Source organism: Humulus lupulus, chromosome 7 (assembly GCF_963169125.1).
Source record: "Humulus lupulus chromosome 7, drHumLupu1.1, whole genome shotgun sequence".
Classification (NCBI taxonomy): domain Eukaryota; kingdom Viridiplantae; phylum Streptophyta; class Magnoliopsida; order Rosales; family Cannabaceae; genus Humulus; species Humulus lupulus.
Window position 1 is genome coordinate 150,205,482 of NC_084799.1, and position 22,268 is coordinate 150,227,749.

The 22,268-nt window shown below is 34.2% G+C and overlaps 1 protein-coding gene and 1 long non-coding RNA gene across 4 annotated transcripts; both read left to right on the plus strand.

The window, feature by feature from the left end:
- Positions 1-317: 317 nt before the first annotated feature.
- Positions 318-874, plus strand: LOC133789954 (uncharacterized). Its single transcript, XR_009873806.1, has 3 exons — positions 318-402; positions 586-692; positions 797-874. It is a non-coding gene; the product is annotated as an uncharacterized LOC133789954 (long non-coding RNA).
- An 11,129-nt stretch (positions 875-12,003) lies between these two features.
- LOC133788716 (uncharacterized) lies at positions 12,004-16,319 on the plus strand. Of its 3 annotated transcripts, none has more exons than XM_062226301.1 (8): positions 12,004-12,163; positions 12,240-12,307; positions 13,422-13,541; positions 13,916-13,989; positions 14,068-14,125; positions 14,201-14,302; positions 15,137-15,248; positions 15,865-16,319. In XM_062226301.1, coding segments are annotated over exons 1-8 (606 nt in total). In that variant the 5' UTR covers positions 12,004-12,092; the 3' UTR covers positions 15,866-16,319. The 3 variants fall into 3 exon arrangements, with proteins under 3 accessions (XP_062082285.1, XP_062082284.1, XP_062082283.1); XM_062226300.1 differs by having other exon boundaries at positions 15,845-15,928; XM_062226299.1 differs by having other exon boundaries at positions 12,005-12,163; positions 15,819-16,319.
- The last annotated feature ends 5,949 nt before the right edge of the window (positions 16,320-22,268 follow it).

The following is a 22,268-nucleotide window of genomic DNA, read 5'->3' on the forward strand; positions in this document are numbered from 1 at the left end:
CTTATGTGTATTCATAATTTAATTTGTTGTCCACAGCATACACTTTTTTTTTGTGTAAAAACAGAATCTATATGTTGTTACAGGTGGGGTGGACCATTATCACAAAATTGGTTGGATAATCAATTGAAATTGCATAAACAAATACTTTCCCGGATGCTAGAGCTAGGCATGACTCCAGATGATGCTGAGTTCTGTAATGGCTATTATGCTATGTTTATAGAAGTTTTACTTTATATATTTCTATAATATTAAGAAGGTTCCGGTCAAATTTTCACTATGATGACATGGCTTGATTCATTTGATCTCTTCATCTTTTTCAGTTCTACAATCATTCTCTGGAAATGTTCCAGCAACATTACAGAAGATACGTCCTTCAGCTAACATTACTAGACTTGGGGATTGGTATTTTACAGTTCTTTTTCCATAAATAATGAGCAATCATGTCATTGATTCCATATGTTCTCATAATGCTAGCTTGTAACTTCATGCAATGCATTAGATGTCTTATTTGAACCTTTTTCTTTTTTCATGTGTTTTGTGTCAAAGCAAAGCAATGCTAAGAATTTTATCTCTTGTTCTCATTAGGAACACTGTAAATGGTGATAAGCGATGGTGTTGTACTTACCTTCTTGCTCCTTCTGATCCTTTGTTCGTTGAACTTGGAGCAGCTTTTATTAAACGACAAATCGAAGGTGCATTGATTTTTCCATTGTATAAATAAATTGTGAAATAATCTCACTTTGTGTTAACATTGACTAATTTTTTGCTGGTTTACATTTTGTATGGAATGCTGCAGAATATGGAGATGTGACAGATATATACAATTGGTAATACTTTGCATTTGCATTTTATTAATGTTCAAATAACTTCACTACTTTAAACATGATTATTTATTTATATATATATATGTGTGTGTGTATATATATATATATAGAGAGAGAGAGAGATAAACTCAATTATCTTCTCTACTGGCAGAACTTTTCTTTCTTTCATTATTATGTTTTCTGAACGTCATTTTAACTTTAATTCATGGTTTACCTTCATAATGTAACTATTAAAAATAATCTATGTGAAAGTCAGATATGATTTGGGGTTTGGGATTTGAATATTGAGGTTGCTCATGGGTATTTCATTATGCTCATGGGTATTTCATTATGCTTACACTCCCTTGAATTCGTTCTCAATGTAAAGTGGCTAGAAAATCTGTATAAGAAGATATATTGTCATCTGATTATTTTTATTTTTGTATGCACACCCATGTTAACATTATTAATTTATTCGTTAAAAAAAATTGGTGACATACCAAACCAAAAATCTACCAAACCAGAAATCTATCAAGCCAAAAATCTATGTCTCGTTATAGTCAGTTTGTCCCAAACTAGATGATGCCAATTAACTGAGTTCTGTACTGGACATAAATGCTGATATCCTTGTTTAATTTGGTATTTCTCAGATACAAATTTCTGAGTGTCTAAAGTCTGAATCTGTTTTCCAGTACCAGCATGTTTTGCTTATTATTTATTGAAAAGAAGATGCTATCTTATATGAATTTATTTTTTGGCTTTCTTTTTAATAAAATGTTTTACTTGTTAATACTTAATTTCCCTTTCTTCTGATTCTGTTAATGTTCATGTCATATCAGAGAACTCTGTGTTTAAGTTGGAGATATAGGCACCATTATTACTAGAGAAAATTCTTATTGGGAAAGTTTGATCTTAAAGTTGGATTTTACTTTTATTTATTATTATTATTTTTATAATATGTTTAGTTAGATATTAAAGCTTCATGGACTAGGTGATAGCACAAAAGGGCATTTGGTATAGTTTTTCCATTATGTAAATCAAAAGAAAGCTTTTGCTCAAGTTCACTCAATCTTCAAATGTGAGCAAGACTTGGTCTCTGATGTGAACAAATTATCATGCAAGTAATTGTAAAATCTCTTCAAACGTATAAAAATTCCACTCTTTAACCATTGAAGGAGTGGGTTGTTATAAATCTATGGATATAAAATATATATCTCATTTTTATATAGCAAGACATTTCCATATTCATTATCTTCTCTCATTGCTGGGTTTTATTTATGTTTGTTCAAAAAACACTTCTATAGAGCACACTTAACTAAATACAAACTGAGTTTTATTTTGGTATTTTCTCGTTTTTTTTTTATTTGAGTGGAGTGAGATTTTGAACTTGAACTAGGATTTTATGTTTAGATGTTTGTAAAGTCTGATGAGGCCGAAACGGTTTGCATTTTATGGGGGTTTGGGTTGATCTAGTTTTTGTGAAATTATGATTTTAGGGGTTTTATTTGGAGTAAGAAAGAAAGGAAATGTAGTGTTTTTTTTAAAATGTACTTTTGCTGGAAATTGAAATTCATTGGGTTTGATTTGATCTTGGAATTGGCTCTTTTTTGCATAATCTTACTGAACTTTGATACTCAATTAAGCCCAACAGGTGTATGAATTTATGTTTAGTTTTTGGGGATAGAGGAAATAGAGAGAGATTTAGCTATATCCCTTACCCCATGAGGCATGAGCCTTGAAATTTGGATTATTTTAGATTGTGTAGTTTTATAAGAAATGGAGATTGAACTAGTTAGAGTCTATGTTAAATAAGAACTGGGAGTTGGCAATGCTCATGTGTTGGAATCATTTTATGTTGATGAAAAGAAGATTATCTTCTCTTATTGGTTGTTTTTGTGTAGAACGGTGAGGAAGATTGTGAATTTGGATGATCACATTGCATTGGCCTGTGCTGGGCTCAAAGCTGATGCTCGTGCCTTGATAAACAAGGTGAGAATTGAATGTCAAAGCCACCAACTTACGGTTGAGGATCCAGTAATTGTTGAGTATATTACTCGCTACATTGCTGGTCTTCAATAGAAGTATACACAAAGTGGTGGTGTTAGACCGTTTAGGCTTTCAACTTTGATTATTGGCTTTGACCCATACACAGGTGCACCGGCACTATATCAGACAGATCCTTTTGGGACATTTTCAGCCTGGAAAGAAAATGCCACTGGAAGAAACTCTAACTCATTACGTGAGTTTCTTGAGAAAAACTACAAGGAGACAGCTTGGCAAGAAACCGTCAAGCTCGCCATTCGTGCTTTGCTTGAGGTAAGTAATAGCAGACGATGCATATTTAATCTAGTTTCTTAAAATAAATGAATCATTAGAAATGATGATTATGTAACTCACCTTTAAGTTTTAAAAATTACAAGAACTTCATCTTAAAACTAAATCCACCTCTAAGTTAAAATATGTTAAAAAATTAGAGTAAGCTAATCTCAACAGTATGGTTGTCTTCACCTTTCTGTGTCCTCACTGTAAGGTTGCCCAAAGCTTCACTGCAGTTATTTGCTATTTTGGGGGAGCTTTGACCTTTGATATGTATGCAGTGTTTTTTTGTAATTATTTATGTGTGATGTTTAATCACTAGCTTTTGTCATAGTTTTGATTCTGGTCTTTACTTTACATTTAGATTTGTTAAAGCTCTTCTTCCATGGTTGGTTGTATATGTTTGTGGGAAAATTTATTGGTTTATCTTCATAGGTGTTAGTTTTTTGGTGTTCTACCTCTGTAATTGACTTGGCTAATCATTATAGATCATCTTTGTGTAAGATTTGTATCTACTCTTTAGGCATTTCTAACCTCATTTGAACAATTTTTCGTTAAAGCAATTGATGAAGTTTTCATTTTCATCAACAAAAATAATAATTAATTAAGAAAGATGATAACATTTGTTCCTGTTTTGATTAAATTATGCAATTCACCTTGAAGTTTAAAAAATTACAAAAACTTCTTAAATTTATTCTTTAGTGGGCATGATATGTTTTTATCAAGGTAAATAATTTATTTTTATCACATGGCATCTAATGTGAACATATTGCTTTCAGGGGAATCAGCAACGAAGAGAAAGTACATCTAAGGCAAAAACTAGTATCCCATTTAAGAGAAGAAAACTATCAGGTGTTTGTTGCCCTGATTTCTTTTTCTTTTTACAAATGGAACATGGTCTCTTTCTCTCTCTCTAAATATATGTATATAAATATATCTATCTCATCATATATCGTTCAAGATTTATCATCCTATTTTTTATTTTTTATTTGAGAAAGCTGATGACGTTGGTCTTATTATTATTATTATTTTTTTTTGTAAAACTTTTAAGGGTAGGATTTGAGTCTGTTTCTCTTAATCTCTATCCTGCTTTTGTTCGAATTGAGTAGTTTCTTTTCTAATCCCATATATTCTTTTCTTATTTTTAGTAGTCTCTTCTGTGTAGTGAGTCCAGGGTTAAAGAATGTCCGGTCCTTTGCCTCTGCATCGTGGCATATCTTCTGAGACACGAGGCTCTAGAGGGAGCAATGATTTCAGCGACTCTTAAATGAAAGATAAAACAGAAAAGGATGATTTGGATAGAAGAGGTTCATCTGATCAGAGTGCCTTTGGGATGAATGTGAGTGTAATTATCATTCTCCTTTATTTCCTACATAAACCTATCCTCATAAATTTATATTAATGGTATTAGTAAATTAATCTTGATGCAGTTGTTGGTTTAATGGTATTGGTTTGCCACTATTGTTTTGATAAAGCCTTTGACAAGTTCTATGACATGTACAATGCAACTTGGTATGATATGGATATGTTTAGAGCTGTTATTATCTTCATAATTGATCAACATTTTCACTTCATAATTGACATAAATCTAAACTGTATTACAGGAAAGGTTATGGGTTGTAGATATTGATACAATGTGGATTATATATATACATATATGTTATGTAATGCTGTTTATTTAGGTTGTAATTTTTACTTTGAATTAGATATATTAATATGATTTAAGCATTATTCTGATGAGATTTTAGTCGACATTGTTTATGCTATGTTTTGTTACTCCATTGTTTATCCTAATTCCTATAAATATTTACATTTTTGTACAAATATGGCAATCTTTGTTTCTTCCATTACCTTTGGCAAAATAAAAATATCCCTTATATGATGAAATCTCTGATTATCTGAGCATGTAATCTTTAGCAAGAGCTTCTCTTTACCATGAAATCATCTGATCAAGAATATAATGCACTTTTAATGGCTTGAATTCAAACTTTCTTGACTATGTAGTCTAATTGTATCGTATATGATGTATGTGATTATGAAGTGGCTGTATTTACTAGAAATCAAGTATATTCTAGTTCTATATGCATTAAGGATTGTAGTTTTGTTAAATTTATTTTCTTTATTGTTGGAATGCAATTCTCTTTTTCTTTTCTTCCCCTCTTTATAACAATTTCGTTTAATTTAATCATGTGTCCATCTTGCTACTCTTGTATACGCGTCCATCAGGATTTCTATGGAAACATCTGATTGAAATATTTGTATAAGGAGTTTTACTTCTTTTTTCTTGAGAAATGAGTAGTTGAAATGTGATGTTAAAGATCATGGCTTTGGTGACATTGAATATGTAGGTCTACATTCCTGGAGTACTGGCTTGCAGTGCTCATGTTGGAGCATGTTGGGACGAGTTACAGCGGTGCGAGTCATGGTGCTCTGTCTTCCTCACACAAGTCACATCTGTATCTCCTCTGCTGGAAGGAAGAACCCAGGCAAGAACATCTCTGTGAGGTATTTTTTATGGAGATTTCAATTTAGTATCACATAATCAATGTATCATTACTATATCAATATATATATATTTATAAAGTGTTTGCTAGATTTGGCCAAAATCAATGTATTTGATCTAAGTTTCTAATTAAGAATTTGGTATGTTTGGTTTAGTTGATGCGATTTAGTTCTTTTGGACTGTGTTGAGTATTTATGAGATAGGGAAGATTACTAATAGCTATTTAAACTTTATGGCAACTATAGTATAGGTTGTTTGGGGGAGGGTGAGTTTGTTTGTGTTTCAAGATTGTAAATATCTAGGTAAGGAGTATTTTTCACATTGTATGGTTTCTACTGCTTAAATGGAGTATTTCCCTACTTTTGGATCCATGGAGTGCTTGTCTTGCTTCCATGTGTTTCATTTCGTTGTTAACTTTGTGTATGGTTGAGCGTGTTATTACAAGTTCTATTGTTCGTTTGATTTTTAGCTTGTGAATTTTTCTCAGTTTCCATTAGGGGCTTATAGTGTCCTTTTCATTTCTGATCAAACTTTTCAGCAGGCTCCTCACATTTTAGTGATATCTTTAGCTTGGGGGAGTGATAGCTATTTATGCTCACAACAAAGACAAGTGCACAAAGGATGATGAATTGAAGAATGGAGCAAGTTTCATGCATGGTTTACTTTTGTGTGTCTTGTAATGTTTCTGTTTTTCATTTTTGAAGTAAAAAATATTTAAGATTATAAAACTTTATTATGTTATGTTTTCAAACTTAAGTTAGAATTAAGATCTCATGAAGTAGACACATTCATTGTTTGAATTAGTTATTGTTCAATGTAATATTTATAGTTTATCAATCTATTGAGAATTACATTTTATGATTAATTTTGATTTTTTTTTTATCAAAATACAATAATGAAAATCTTTTAATTAAAAAAAAACCTTATAAGTATACTTATCAAAATAAAATTTAAAATATATTATCCACACTTAAGTAACAAAATTTTATTACTATAAGCGTAGCAAATCGTTATGATTTATATAATATAACAAACTAAAAATGCTATCAAAATAATCAAATGCAACAGTTGAAAAGTGTTATGCAAAAAGTATAAGATTAAATGTCAAATTTATAACCAAATACTCTAACTAAATGTTATTATTTGAATAATATAGCAACTAAAAATGTGTTATTGAATAGTTTAAGATAACATCGAACATAACATTCAAATACTGTTATAGAAAAGACAGGACTTTTAATAACAGGGGCTATGTTAGCGTTTTCAGAAGTGTTATCAATACTTCCGATTAGCAGTTTTTAAGTGTTATGAATACTGTTTTTTCTTGTAGTGGTAATCACATTGAGGAGATAAACTCACTCAAAGAAATGTTGGCAAAGGAGTTCGAAGTCAAAGATCTCGGTGCTCTCAAATATTTTCTGGGTATGGAATTTGCTAGAAGTAAAAAAGGTATTTCCGTGTCACAGAGAAAATACACTCTAGGTCTTCTAAAGGAGACAAGAATGCTTGGAAGTAGGCCCAACAAAACTCCAATTGAGCTCGGAGACAAAAGGAAAATGTTTGAAGGACGTCCAGTTGACAAGGGGAAGTACCAATAGCTGGTAGGAAAACTCATCTACCTCTCACATACTAGACCCGAAATTTCTTTTGCAGTGAGTCTAGTCAGTCAATACATGCATGATCCGTGTCAGGGACATCTCAATGCAGTGTATAGAATTCTGAGATATCTCAAGCAAACTCCAGGAAAGGGCCTCTTTTTCAGGAAGACAACTAAGAAAAAGGTTGACGTGTTCACAGATGTAGACTGGGCTGGTTCAGTTGATGATAGAAAGTCTACATCTGGATATTGCACAATGGTATGGGGGAATGTAACCACATGGCGAAGTAAAAAGCAAACTGTGGTTGCAAGAAGCAGTACAGAAGCAGAGTATAGAGCCATAGCTCATGGAGTGTGTGAAGCTATATGGATCAAACGTCCACTAGAAGAATTGAAGATTGAATATGAAGCTCCTATTCAGCTCTACTGTGACAACCAATCTACTATCAGCATTGCACATAACCCTATACATCATGACATAACCAAACACGTGGAAGTTGACCGTCACTTCATCAAAGAAAAAATTGATAGAGAAGTTATCAGCATTAGATATGTGCAAACTAATCAACAACTTGCTGATATTCTCACAAAGGGACTATTTGAACAAGCATTTGATTTTCTTGTAAACAAGTTTGGACTCATCAATATCTATAGTCCAGCTTGAGGGGGAGTGTTAACGGTTAAAAAAAAATAGGGTATTAATGTTTGATGTAACGATCCAAAATAGCTAATAAGGCTTAAGGGCCTTGATTAGCGTGCCAGGAGGGCATGATAGGATTTATGTGTGATTTTATGAGTTAAATGCATGGTTGTGATTTAAAGCATGTTATATGACTATTTGTTTATCTGAGATGCATGACTATGTATATTAGTATGCATGTAGGCCCAGATCGTGTTAGAAGGGCATAATTGTAATTTTGGCCATGTTGGGCATAACTGCATTGATATGTGATGATTGTTGAGACCACAGTGGTATGTGGGTGTATCTGTGATTTGTGACTCGAGACGATCCCAGTGAGCAGGCTAGCGGAAATTCATGACGGGAATTTATACCCGGCTCGGGGCGAGCCTGGGGGTATAAGCAGGAATTCAGAGAATAGATTGAGATTTATTTTGATGATGGGGGATATTTATTTGGTGGTTTATTAGGTGTTGGAAAGCAACGGGAAATATTAGAGACACTTGAGGATTAGCGGGAATTGGATAAAATGACTAAAATGGCCCTATTTGGACAGAAGGGCTTAGAGTTAATAGGGAGGGCATTTTGGTCATTTGACTTTTAAAGATAGATTTTATAAGGCTTTATATAGTGAGTGGGATTGTTAGAGAGTGAGAATGCTGAAGGAAAGAAAGAAAAGAAAAGAAAGAAAAAGGAAAGAAAGAAAAGAGAGAAAACAGGGGGGGGGGGGTTTCTCAAGGAACGGTTTGTGCATTCTTGCACCATTCCTCTCCATTTTTCTTGGGGCAAAGCTTAGTGGAGAGCAATGGTAGGCTGAGCATCAAGGATCTTGGGTTAGACTTGAAGATTTGGCAAGAACACATCAACTTTTGAGGTAAGTTTTAGAGATTTCAGTTTTAAGGGTTTTGATGGTTTGAGCTGTGTTTTGAGCTGAGTTGATGGGAATTTTAGGGAATTTCTGGGCAAGCTTCGATGATGAACAAGCTAAGGAGGTCTAGGGTTGAATCAAGGTAGAAATTTGCATCAATGGTAAGAATTCTAAGCTTTTAACTTTGTTGTTGATTGAATTTCTGGGTTTAGGGTTGTTCATGGTGAATTTTGAGATTTGGGTTGAATGTGCTTGGGTTTTGAGTTCTTGGGAAGCTTGGGATGAGTGAGAGGTGTTTATAAGCTTGATTTTGGTTTTGGAAAAGGTTTGGACAAGTTTGGGGTTGAATTGGTTGAAGGAAATCGCAAGATGCGATTTTCAGGTTCTGCTGGGCTGCAACTAGCGCTACAGCGCTAGTCAGTGGGCGCTGTAGCGCTAGCCCCTGTTCTGGGGGGAGTGTTCTGCTTGTAGCGCTACAACGCCCTCTTTAGAGCGTTGTAGCGCTGCATTGTTCACAAAGGTGAATTTTTGGGTTTTTGATGAGGGATTTTGACCTAGGGTTCGGGGCTCGATTCCGCCACTTTGTTTTGGGGATTTAGGACTTCCCGGGGGCTCGGGATTGGTCCCGAGGCTAGGTATTCGGACTTGGGGTTCGGTGTTGACTTTGACCTATGTTTGTGCCTAGGTGTGCGCTAAGGCTCGAGTGGGATCGTGCTCAAGGAGTCAGGTGATCTAAGCTATTGATTGGAAAGGTAAGAAAACTATAACACCCGTAGGATGGGGCATGGGCCCATAGTGTGATTGCGGGGCACGACCCTATATTGCATGACATGTTAGGATGCAGACTTAAATGAATTATTATTCGTTGGGATGTTGTTGTGTTATACTATATGTGTGATTATAACAAAATGAACGGCAAGGGCCGAGAGCGGCGTAGGCCGAGTGCGGCAGCGGGGTCAGAAGTAACACTTAGCACATGGGATGCTATAGTCAGGGCAAGGCCCGGTGGATACATGTGTTATCCTTACGGTGTGAACCGATACCCCAGGCTTCGGTAAGGCTTCTGGGGCGGCATGGCCGTGTTTGCTTAGTCTAATGGTTGACTTGTTTATCTGTGGACTATCTGATATGATTAACTGTATATTTGCATATGTTATGTTTTGCATGAGTTTTCTTGCTGGGCTTCGGCTCACGGGTGCTCCGTGTTGCAGGTAAGGGCAAAGACTGAGTCAACCAACCATGGGTACGGAGAGCGTGAAGCGGCGCGTACATGTTTGGCCTGCCCGACTGCTTTGGTTGGGGGTTTATTTGAAAATGGCTGTAATAATCTATGATTTTTATAACTGATCAATTGTAAACTTATTTTAAGATGTAAATAGTTTTCAAACCTCATTTTGGGATCCCCAATGTTTAATACTAGAAGTTTTATTGAAACAACGCATTTTTCTAAGATTACAGCCTTAACTTTTAATTAGTCACACTTTTGTTTCAAAACCTCGGTTAGCGAGTTCATTGCACACTGTTTTGTCTTAAAAAATCACTTAGTAACGGCTCTAAGGAAGTAGGGCGTTACATTTGATCTTTGGGATTCCTAGGAATAGGAATCGATTCCTATTTCTGTGATTAATGTAGTTATTCTTGTATATCCTATATATATATATATATCTAATCCTAGGTTGTACAAAATATATCAGATAATAGAAATACAACAAGAAAGGTGTTTTTCCTCACCATTTCCACACTAACATATGAGGAGCTAGCCCAACGCCTTGATGAAGCAAACAATCGGCTTGATTCCACAAATGACCAACTAAGTGTTGTTGTGGAAATACTAAGGAAAAATAATTTGATGGCACTGCCTCCGTCAAATCAATGTTTTGATGCAAATGTCAGAAATTTTCTGTTCCTTCAATGCTAGAGGAACAAGATTATTCGTAGTCTTTTCATGTTTTACTTTATATATTAGTTCAAAACTTTAAAGTTAACTTATTATGGACATTTTATCTTTTATGTTTTTCTTTTATGAACATTTTATAATATATTTTTTTTCACATCTTTTATGTTTTATATGTTTTTCATATTTCATATTATTTTTTTTCATATTAACTAATTTAATCCATCATCTATAAAATAATTAAATTTAAATATTTACCAAAATAATTATTCAACAATACCTAATAAATTGTACCATTGCCTACACTTACATAAGTGTAGGTAAATGTAGGAACCTAAAAGAACGCCACGTGGACAATTAGGCAACTACCATGTGTAAAAATGCTCACCAAGCCACGTGCCACATCATGTGCCACATTGGGTTACATGTCATTTGCCATATCATCCATTAACTGACACTTAATTGGCCACGTGTGCCACGTCATGTGCCACATGACTTTCCACATCACTCGCCACGTATGATGCCACGTTAAACACTAGGTCAATGACACTGACTCATTTCTGTGGGGTCCATGCGAGTTTTACCTACCAATATACTAATCGTAGGTAATAATACATTTCTCGACTAACTATTTCCTACAAATGCAATATTGGTCAAAATATGTAGGTAAAGGGATTTACCTACCAATACGCTATTTTTACCTACAAAAAATATTGGTAGGTAAATGTCGAATTTCTTGTAGTGATCAAAATGCCATCGATTTAGAGTCGATTTACCATTGATTTTGATTGGCAGTCCACCGATTTCCAAATCTTCCATATCCGAAGAACATATAATGAGATGACATTTCATATTCACAAGTAGATAGAATGAGATGAAACTTCCTCATGATTTTTTTCTCTTCAAATACGTCAAGAATGACAATTTCTTCACATGAAATGAAACTTCCAGATTCGAGCAGTTCAAATATTGCAGCTTGGTTTAGTATATTCGATTGTTTCAAGTTAGGTTGCTGTGAAAATGGCCGTGAGTGATGGAGGAGAGAGAGAGAGATAGAGAGAGCAATGTGCGAAGTGTTAAATGTGAGATTTTTAACTGAATGTGTATTTTTGTCCAAAATATGGGAGTGGACACATTAGTGGGAGAATTTTTATGATGGCATGTTAAATTTTTTTACTATATTATGAGCATATAGGGTAAAATTTCCCACCAAATGGGCATTTTAAAGCTAGGTATGAGGTGTTATTAGTGAAAATGTTCCAATTTAGGCCTAATTCCGAAGTAAGCCCAAGACCAAGCCCACTAGGGAATCTTCATGTAAAAGATTTTTTTGGAAAAAGAAATGAAAGAAAACAAATTGCGGAGAAGCAAAACCAAGTGCCGCAGTTCAATACAACATAAGCGGCTTCATAGTGAAAAAAAAACAAAAAAGATGGAAAGAAAGGGAGAAAAGGAAGAAGAAGATATAGTTTGCTTAGATGGATCTTTCTTCATCAATGACAAGTAATTAATTTATTCATTTTTTAAAATTTTGTGTGTGTAGAGTGCTAACAATGTTGTTTCTTCAAATTGTTTTCAGTTACCAGCTAGCTGAATTCACATTCGGTTCTCAAGTGATCAAGCTGCTTTGTCTCCAATCTGCTTCTAGTAAGTTCCTTACTCGAACTTTACAAATGCCCATTTCATTTATTTCTCACATATATTAGATAATTTGAGAACTATGTTAGTATGTTTTTTGTGTTTTATCTCCCCAAACATTGTGAGGGTAATATATAGAAATTGCCTTGTACTAAGTTATTTGAGAAATATGTCACAGAAGCTGTTCTAAGAAAGAAGCTTTATCAACAATTTAAGCCAAATTAAAAAATAATAATAATAACAAATAATGATGTCTAGTTATGATGGCATGATAATTTTGTTGACTGGTCTACAAAAGACCCTTTATGACATATCACATATTGATGAAAGCTTCACTGATATTGCCATGAAATATTACTAACAAAATTGTGGGGTTAAGTTCACTGATCATTTGGATTGGAACTATTCAAGTTTTTATGTTTGTATACAATTGTACTGACCTTTTGACTTCCATTTGAATACTGATGAAAGAAACATAGAGAGTGTTTGAAATTCCGGAGATCTTAGAATATTATGGTACTTCAAACTTATTCTGAAATCATTTCTCTTATCTTGTTTAAGATTTATTTTAATGAGTCATAGCAAAAGGACATCTATTATACATAATTTTCTTATAAGTTTGTAGAAAAAATCTCTTACATCCTTCAGATGAATCTACTATAACATTTATCAGTCATACATATTGAATTTTTCCTAGGAAGGGTATTTTTCCAGTGACTTATCCCCGTACCCTTTGTTTGGATCTTGGGTTTTAAAAGGGAAAAAAATGAATTCCAGAGGTTTTCATTTTTTCATGTTTGGATTCAAACAAAAAATTGAGAATTCTTTTTAAAAATTTAAAACATAAATGTAGTATAATTTTATAAAATTTAGAACAATTATAAATATATTTAAAAATAGAAATAAAAAAAAACAAGCCTCTTATCAAATTTCAGGAAAATATTTCCCAACATTTTTTCTCTAGTCTTATAACTCATAAAACGTTTTCTTAATAAAATTCAAGATCCAAACATAGACTTAGGATATTTGTGTGTTGTTTTAAGTTCGTACAATATGTTTTTCCTTTGGTCTCTAGATTTTATATAATCTCTATACTTATGGGATTATTATTTGTTTAATGCAGCCGATTTTGATCTGACCGGGCAATTGGTATGGCCTGGGGCTATGCTTTTGAATGATTACATTGCAAATAATGTTAAGCTACTCCAGGGATGCTCTGTTATTGAATTAGGTTCTGGTGTTGGTAAGTAGTTACTGTATTAACATTGCAATATAAAAATTATTGCTTGAGATCTTTCTCTGTACTGAATTGTATGTGTTGATTAGGCTCTAACAGAAGGGAACTCGTTAGCTAATTTAATTATATTCAGTGAATTGCAATAATAGAGTTTGCCAATTAGCTCCCTCATGGTGTTTGGAGGAAGATATTTTCTCGGTATGCATAAGATTTTTCTGTATTGTATATCAATCAGAATTTTTTCTTATGCTACAATAATATTTCTTTATACTACGTTTTCGTTCCCGTCTACCTTTAAGGTGCTGTTTTTTTCCTTCTTTTATAGCTATATTGTAAGCTGGAACTTACTGCCACAGATTGACTGTTCGTTTAATTTGTAGGTATTACTGGTATACTAAGTAGCAGATTTTGCCATAAATTTGTGTTAACAGATCATAACGATGAAGTAATTAAGGCAAGGTCGTGAAACTATAATTAATTACTAGGATATCTTTAATCTTCAAGCATTTTGACTGTAGATTGTGTGTCTCAGATCCTGAAGAGAAACGTAGAGTTGCATGCATCTAAAGAGAATCATAACTCTCGTGCTGGTGAGAGAAAGTTTTTATAGCAAGATGCGTATTTACAATATATTACTTCTTACTTTAACATGATTCTGTTTGCAGAATTAATGGTTGAGAAACTAGAATGGGGAAATTCTGAGCAGATTTGTCATATTTTAGAAAACCATGCCAGTGGATTTGATCTTATTCTTGGAGCTGATATCTATATCCTTGAATTTTCTGTATATCTTTGCTCTTGTTAGTTTATAGTATATACAGCAACAAATCCTTGAGGATCTTTGCAAAGGGTGCACATGCCTAGAGATTGATTGGGTTAGTAATGTGTTTTATTTGTTAAAACCTATGCCTAAACTATTTAAATCCATCAACTCCATAACCAATCTATTTGCGACTTTGCATTGTAATTTTTAGTTGTGTTTTCTCACAAGAGGCAGGATCTATAAGGTCTGTCCGTTATTGTTGTCCTTAGAGCATATTTTGACTATCTTAGGTACAATAATACCAATGATTGTGATATTTCTGAAATCAACTTGCAGTGTCATCTCATGGTAAATGTAAGCTAATACTGGAAGGTCCTTTACCATCATTTCCTATATTAGTCATCTCATGCATTCATATATCAAACTAGATCTAGTCCTTCAAGCAAGCAAAAAAATGAAGAATGAAATAATTTAAATAAAACATAGTGTTAATCCTTGTCCTGGTTGGTTTACCTTAAATTCTCTTTTACTGGAAAGTTTAATCAACCTGTTTCTTTTATTTATAAATGAACTCCAGTTATTTATTATTACATTTGGATTTTAACTTATGCTTGTACCTTTAAATGTTTTTGATTTTAACTTATGCTTGGATTTTATAATTCCTTTTTAAATCTATGCATGGACATCGAAAGTAAAGTAATGGGTGGCTAAGCTACTTACCGTGCATATGAAATTTGAACTAAAGTAGAGAATCAAGCATGTACTTTTCATCCTTTTCTAATGTTTTAGCATTGCTTTGACCCTACTGGAGAAGAAAGAGAACCTTGACAATACATAAGCTTTCAACAATCGAGCATACCTTTGCTTTTCAGGACAGTGAAAAAACTCCTTGAAGTTAGAGGCCAAGGACAATGCAAATTCATACTAGCCTACATATCCCGTGCTAAGTGGTAAGAACTAATCTGCATCTTTAATCTTTCTTACCTTTTTATTTAATTATTTTAAATTTCCAAAGAAGTTTGAAGTTTGTTCAATTAGATTTGATTTCTGCAGCGTGTCTTGTTTTATTACTTTCTTTCAATGTTCTTTGATAATTGACATTAAACTTATAAAAATTTAAGTTTAGCCAATTGCAGAATTGGAGATTCTTTTATCCAATTTTAAGGAGAAAAATTAAAGAAAATTATGGCTTCTTTTGCTTATTAATTTGGTCACAACCTTTGTATGAAAAAATAGTGATTAAATTTTTTCCCTTTATGATAACTCATCTTAAGTTTTGTGAACAAAAGAGAGAATTAAGTTTAGTATTTCTTGAAAGAGGCATTTGCCATAATTTCTATTTGGAAAGATGGTTCTAAATCTGTACTTATGAAGTGGAGCTACTTACCTATAAGCTCACATTGATTCTTATATATAATGACATATAATAGAAATCTCTTTACTCCTCAGCATTTAAAGTTTTATTTTGAGATGATCTACATATGATTTGCTGTTATTCCCAATTATTTCTTCCTGTGTAGCATGGATTTAATGGTTCCAAATGAAGCTAAGCAGTGCGGCTTGCAGATAACTGAAGTAGTTGGGACTCGGCGTGCTGTTAGTAATCTGGAAGGAGTTATCTTTGAGGTGACCCTTCAAGAAGGTTTAAGCCATTTTTAAGTCGGTTGAAGGGAAGTAGTTTTAATTTCATGAACTTTTGGTGTTATTTGAGAAGTTGCTGATAATGTCAAAGTTGGTATTGTGAGAAGTGAGATCAACCACCATAGATCAGAAACTATGAAACATTAAAAATAAAGTATAGAATGGGGATATCACGCTAACACAATTGAGCAATTCGAGCCCTTTATCACAATAATGGGGCCTACTTGAGGCTCACTAAGATGGAGGGCTGGGACCCAATGCAATTGTGCTTACCATTTTTTTTTCCACATGAAAATTTCTTCCTTTGGGAGCAATTTTTTTCTTGTTTTACCTTGATTTTATGGATATTCAATTATTATGAAAAGGGGTTTTGTGGAGAATAGTTTCTCTTCTATTAGCAAAATGCAACGAAAATCTCCATCTTTATTTATTTATTTTGAAATAAGAGCTAAAAAACATAAACTGAAAATAAAATAAGGATCCTGATTCCTGACTAGGTTACTGCCCACAGCTCCAAGGTTATCATCCTCTTTTTTCATAGAAAAAATTAATATATATTATATATAAATATATCATATATTAAAGATATTAGGGAACCCTCAATAGATGAAGCAATGCTATTTTGCATAATAATAATAATAGAAATCTCAGGTAACACAATGTTAAACTTGTGCTAAATATTTGACACGATATAAATATTTTCAGAAGTTGATCAATTAAATTACTGTTCTATATTTATTTTACTTATTTGAAACTCAATTTAATAAATTTGTTGTGCATTTATTAAATAGCAGTGACTTTTATATTTTCTACTTTCAAATAACATTTGATATAGTTGCTACATAATAATAATAATAATAATAATAATAACATTTGATATAGTATGTATGAATTAGAGTATTTACAAAGAAAAAAAAAATTCATTATAATTTTGAAAGTTTTATTACTATCTTGCATTAGTTTTTAATATCTAAATCTTTAATTTGATTTTTTATTTAAAATTTAATAATTTCAACAAATATATAATTAAATAATAATAATAATAATAATTCATTTTTCTTTATTATTTAGCATTATGTATTAGAGTGTAATGCTAAATGTTATTCAAAATACAGCATTTATCTATTTTTTGTCTAAAAAATAACATCATATTTGACACATGCACTGAGATAATCTAGAGTATGATGCTAAATATAATGGTAATTTCTGTTTAAGATTTAACTTTAATATCAGCACTTGTATTAGAGAGAGTATACTTTATATGAACAAATGTCAATAGAAAAAAACATATAATAGAAATGAGAAGGGAAAAGAATATATACCAACTATGTCAATTGCATATATCCTGTGAATAAATATATTCCATTGAGCACCAAAAACAAAATATATATAGGGAGAATGTACTATAGAATTTCCATACACATCTAGCACCAAAAACAATAAATATATATATAGGGAGAATGTACTTGCAGTCTTATTTGCTCCTTTTGTTGTCCGTATTTTCACCACCTGACACGTGGCACACGGATCTGTACGACTTACACTCCAAACTGTGTGATTTACGATCATAAAGGATAAATTGCTAGATCAATTAACTCGAAGGTTAATCTAATAACTTATAACAGTAGTTGGCTTCAGATACGATCCATAATGTATACTATCTCTACTTCAGAAATCTCTGAAGGAAGGATTTAGATGAACATTTTTTATAATAAACACTCTGATATTTTATTACTTCGTAATTTTTTGCCTTACACAAAGAGAGATGATGACCTTATATAGGCATGTACTCAAGCATACAAACTTAGTCCACCCTAGTCAAAACCAACCATAGTTGGGACTAGATAAGGGATAAGATTCCCTGACCAAAGCATAAGATAAAGTAGACAAGATAAGGGATAAGATTCACTGACCAAAGCAAAAGACTTAAACGACAAAAGCATAAAGTAAAGCATACAGGATAAGGGATAAGATTCCCTGACCAAAGCAAAAGGCTAAAAGACATAATATTTATTTAAAAATTATTTCATGGCTGGCCCCGTAGTCAGAATCATATGTTGGGTCCTTGTGAAGTGGGTTCCATCCTGTCGGTTCTTCTTCATCCTGATCACTTCCAGCTAGAGGGCAGGCGTCGTAGTCTGTATATGTCATATCCCATTCTTTTCCTGTGTACTGGAAAAGATAAGGATCTTGCATATCTGGAGTGTTGGCATGTGGGTATTGAGAATCTTCAAAGTAATTGCTTTTTTGCAAAATTACCCCTTAAGTGTTGGTCAATTTGTATGGTGACAGAGCTGTAAAGTTTCTTTGAGTTTGGCAGCGTGATTTGTTTCATTTTTTGCAATGTAGAAGGCTTCAAGGGCCCTTGTTATTTTGCAAGTATAGTCAGAAGGGAACGTTTCCCAAGGAGCGTCTTCTTCTGGCTTGGGCCATAACTCAGGAGGTATAGTGTGATTTTTCTCAAATAGACTTTTTTGGATGTCCATGTATTCTTGGCCCCCAAGACCACATAGTGGCTCTTCTTTTGATCCGTGGATTTTGAATGTTGGATTGATAACTATATTTTGTTTTGCATCAAGTTTGGCATTAAGACTAAGAAAGAGAACAACATAACAGTTCATTAGGCTGGCAACATTTGGGCCCCATGGGTAGATAAAAGTGGGTATGTCATTCTGGACCTTTTTCCATTAAGCCAATAGGACCTTTTTCAAGTCCTTTTCGGGAAACTTTAGAAATTCTTGGGATATGTGAGGTTGGGCCTCATATTGGCCTTTAAAAAGCTTCATTCCCAGAAACTCAATTTGGGCTTGTCCAATGCGCATCTTCTTTTCAGATAACATGACCCCATAGGCTTCTATGAGAGAGATGAACTGGGCTAGTAGATTGTGATGGGCTTACTCAAATTGTGAGAAGAACAATATATTATCAATGTAGATCAATGCCTTATCTAGAATGGAGCTGTAGATTCTGGTCATGACCTTTTGGAACAATGATGGGGTTGTTTTGAGACCAAAAGGAAGCACAGTCCACTGATAGTGGTGATTTGGAATGCAGAAGGCCGTTTTGGGCCTATCTTCTTGTTTGATACCCAATTGCCAAAATCCCGCCTTTAGATCGAATTTCGAAAATATTTGAGCCTTTGACAGGCTTGCAAATATGGAATTCTTATTTGGCAGGGGGAATTTATCATTTGCCAAAAATTCGTTCCAGTGCTTGTAATTAATGACCAATCTTTGTTTTCCCCGAGCCTGTTCTTATCTCTTATTGACGTAGAAAGCATGGCATGCCCATGAAGAGGTGAATGGTTCAATCAATCCTTGTTGTTGTAGTTATTTGCATTCTTCGGTTGCCATTTGCTGATGCTCTGGGTTCATGCCTGGGTGACTTGCCTTGGTAGGGTTGATGTCTTCATTGAGCTTGAATGGTAAACTAAGGAAGAACTGCTGATTTTTCCATAGAACACTTTTGGAGGAACTCTGCATGACTTGTGGCACATGAATTTTCTATGAGCCTTTGTTTGACCTTGGAGAAGGGATCAGAAGGCATTAGGAAATACTTTGGTATGAATTCCCATGGAGAAAAATGTTGTTTGTAGCCAAGGCCACCAAGAAGGATTCATAAACCAATAATTAGATCATTCCCTGGTAATTTTGAGCCAATTACTCTATGAATGATAGAGCATCCTGGGAAGAACTGTAATTTAATTGGTTTACTTATGATCTATGTACAAAAGACACTTTCGTTTGCAGCGTGGAAGAATTGTTTTTCTTTTCTCCAATATTCTGGAGGGAGAACATCCGGGTTCATCGTGGTTTATGATGCTCCAATATCAAAGAAGGCTGCTACTTTGATTGGCCGAGCATATTTGCAGAGAGGATCTGCATGGAGATGACTAGTGATGGATGTATTGTATTGATAGCTGCCATGTGGTAGAATTCATCTGAAGTCTCTAGTTGTTTGAATGCACAGAGGGACTATGGATTCATTTTGTCATCAGTAGAGAAGATGGATTCTAGGTCATTTTCTTTGAGAGATATGCCTGTTGTTTGTTGAATGTGGGAGATCAGTTTGACAGTTTTCCCTTCGGGGCATTGTTTGGCATAATGTCCTTCATTTCCACAGATAAAACATCTATCAGACTTCTTCCTGAAAGAGCGCTTCCTCCTTAGGAATTTGAAAGAGCAGCATCCTTTTTCCTTTGAGGATTTAAAGGTCGTAAAGGTTTTAAACCTTTTGTTGTGTTTCTTTTCTTTTGGAAGACAAGAACATGCCGATTCTGATGGAAATTTTTTTGATGGACATTTGATCCGCAGGTCCTTTTGGCTGCAAACCTTTCCGAGTTTCTTTGATTGTTTCACGAATTCTTGGATAAATTTGTGCTAAGAGCACATCTTTTCTAATGCAATTAGAACTAGCTAATAGATTTCTCCAATCATAGCATCAGCTAGGGTTCTTCCTGTTCCTGAGAGAAGTCTGAAGGTTTCTTCTCCTAGTGGTTCTGGTATGGAAGAGAGGAATGCTTGTTTTAGATTTGGATCATCAATTCCATCTATTTGGTAGAACCGTTGAGTCATCTTCTTGTAATGCTTCTCCAAATCTCTCTTATCCATTGAACAACATTTTAGTTTGAAGAATTTTGTGCGTAATCTTTCAGTGACTTGAGCATCTTGTCCGCAGAATTCAATATACAGGTAGGTTAGGGATTTGGTGACAGATGGAAGTTGTAAAAACATCATCTGTCTATAATCACCCAGACTTGTCCACCAGTCTTGTCGGGTACCTGTAAATTGGGAGACAAAGTTGAGGAGAACCGTTCCTATTTATGCTTCTGGTCTTTGTGATTCCAGGTTGAGCCAAGCCTGAAACTCTTGGAACCTTTCACACCATTTTGATGGAGGGAGGTCATCTAAACTTTCAAACTTTTACTCTTTCGCCTTTGGGGAACATGTGGTGTTGTTGATTCATTTCCATTTTGGTTTTCACTTGTGATAGTTGATTCAGTCTGTGAGTTTGATTCAACATGTTGAACCATCAAGTGTGGAAATGTTCCATAGTCATCGATGGATAAGCTTTCGAGATCACTAGGTATAGTATCATTAGAAGTTGAACTCATTTCTTCAGACCAGTCATCTGAAGAATTGTCTGAACTAGCCGAGGAGCTTTGATCGTCTAAGTTCGTTTCTTTTTCTGCAATGTGGAGAGTGCTTGTATGTTGAATCATTCATGAAAGAGAATTTGTGGCTGGGTGAACCATAAGTTGCTTAAGTCGAGATGCCAAATCATTCATCAAGCATGCGTCTTAGTCGAACAACAGAGTCCTCTTGCACAGATCCAGTAATAGGAAAAGGCTGGTAGGTCTTTGGTATTGTAGCAAACTGCCAAGGAACCGGTGTCGTAGTTATCCCGAATGAGGATGAAGTTCCTAAATGGCTAGTAGAAGGAGCCTTCGCTGGTTGTTGTTGGAAAAACTGGTTTTTGAGGGATTCATATTGAGTATTTAGGCTCTTCATCTCGACTTCTTTTGCTAGGAACACTGACATTGGGACTGAGTTTGATTTAATGATGGTCAGAAATTCTTCATGAGTCTACTGGATTTTTGCAGTGAGTTTATCGATAACAGTAGTCTGAGATTGTTTTACTGCTCTCTTTATTCTGGTATTTTGTAACTCAACTTACTTGCTTTATGACCTTGTTTTGGGCAATCATATTTTCTGATTGCCAGTTGAGAACTTCTTCATTTGGAGATACTTTTTTGAGAGACCCATCCGCGTTCCTAGTTGTGGGGTTTTGAACCTTTGGTTGGTGAGAAACCCTACCTTGGTCGTCTTGCCTATCAAATGTTTTGAGAGGAGGAAAATTTGACTCATAATCAGTAGTAGTCATCATACATGTGAATTTGTTGGAACTAATTTTGAGTAGGAAAGGCTTCGTCATGATGTCGCATCCATTTTGCTGCTTTTTTGTAGCATGGAAAAATGTCATGTTGATGAGTTGGAGGTGGAGGCTCCTAGAAGTTTGTTGGAGGAAGCTCAATGTCCCCTCCAGTTGGTTCTAGAGTATAGTCAAGTAAGTCTTTGGGAGCAGAATATTTGACAATATAGTCAAACTTTCCAGAGGGTTGGCTTGACAACCCTATTCCTTTTCCCCCTATTTCTAGCAGCTGCTTAAGCCGTTTTCCTGAGCTAGGACGTTGCTTTGGGAGGTATTTTTATGTTTTTAGGTAGCTTTTATAGTCACAAACATCCAAATACTTATGGCCACCCAAAGATTCAAAATAAATAGGGCTGCCTTGAGAATCAAAGGATTGGATTTCCACATCAGTTGGTGTG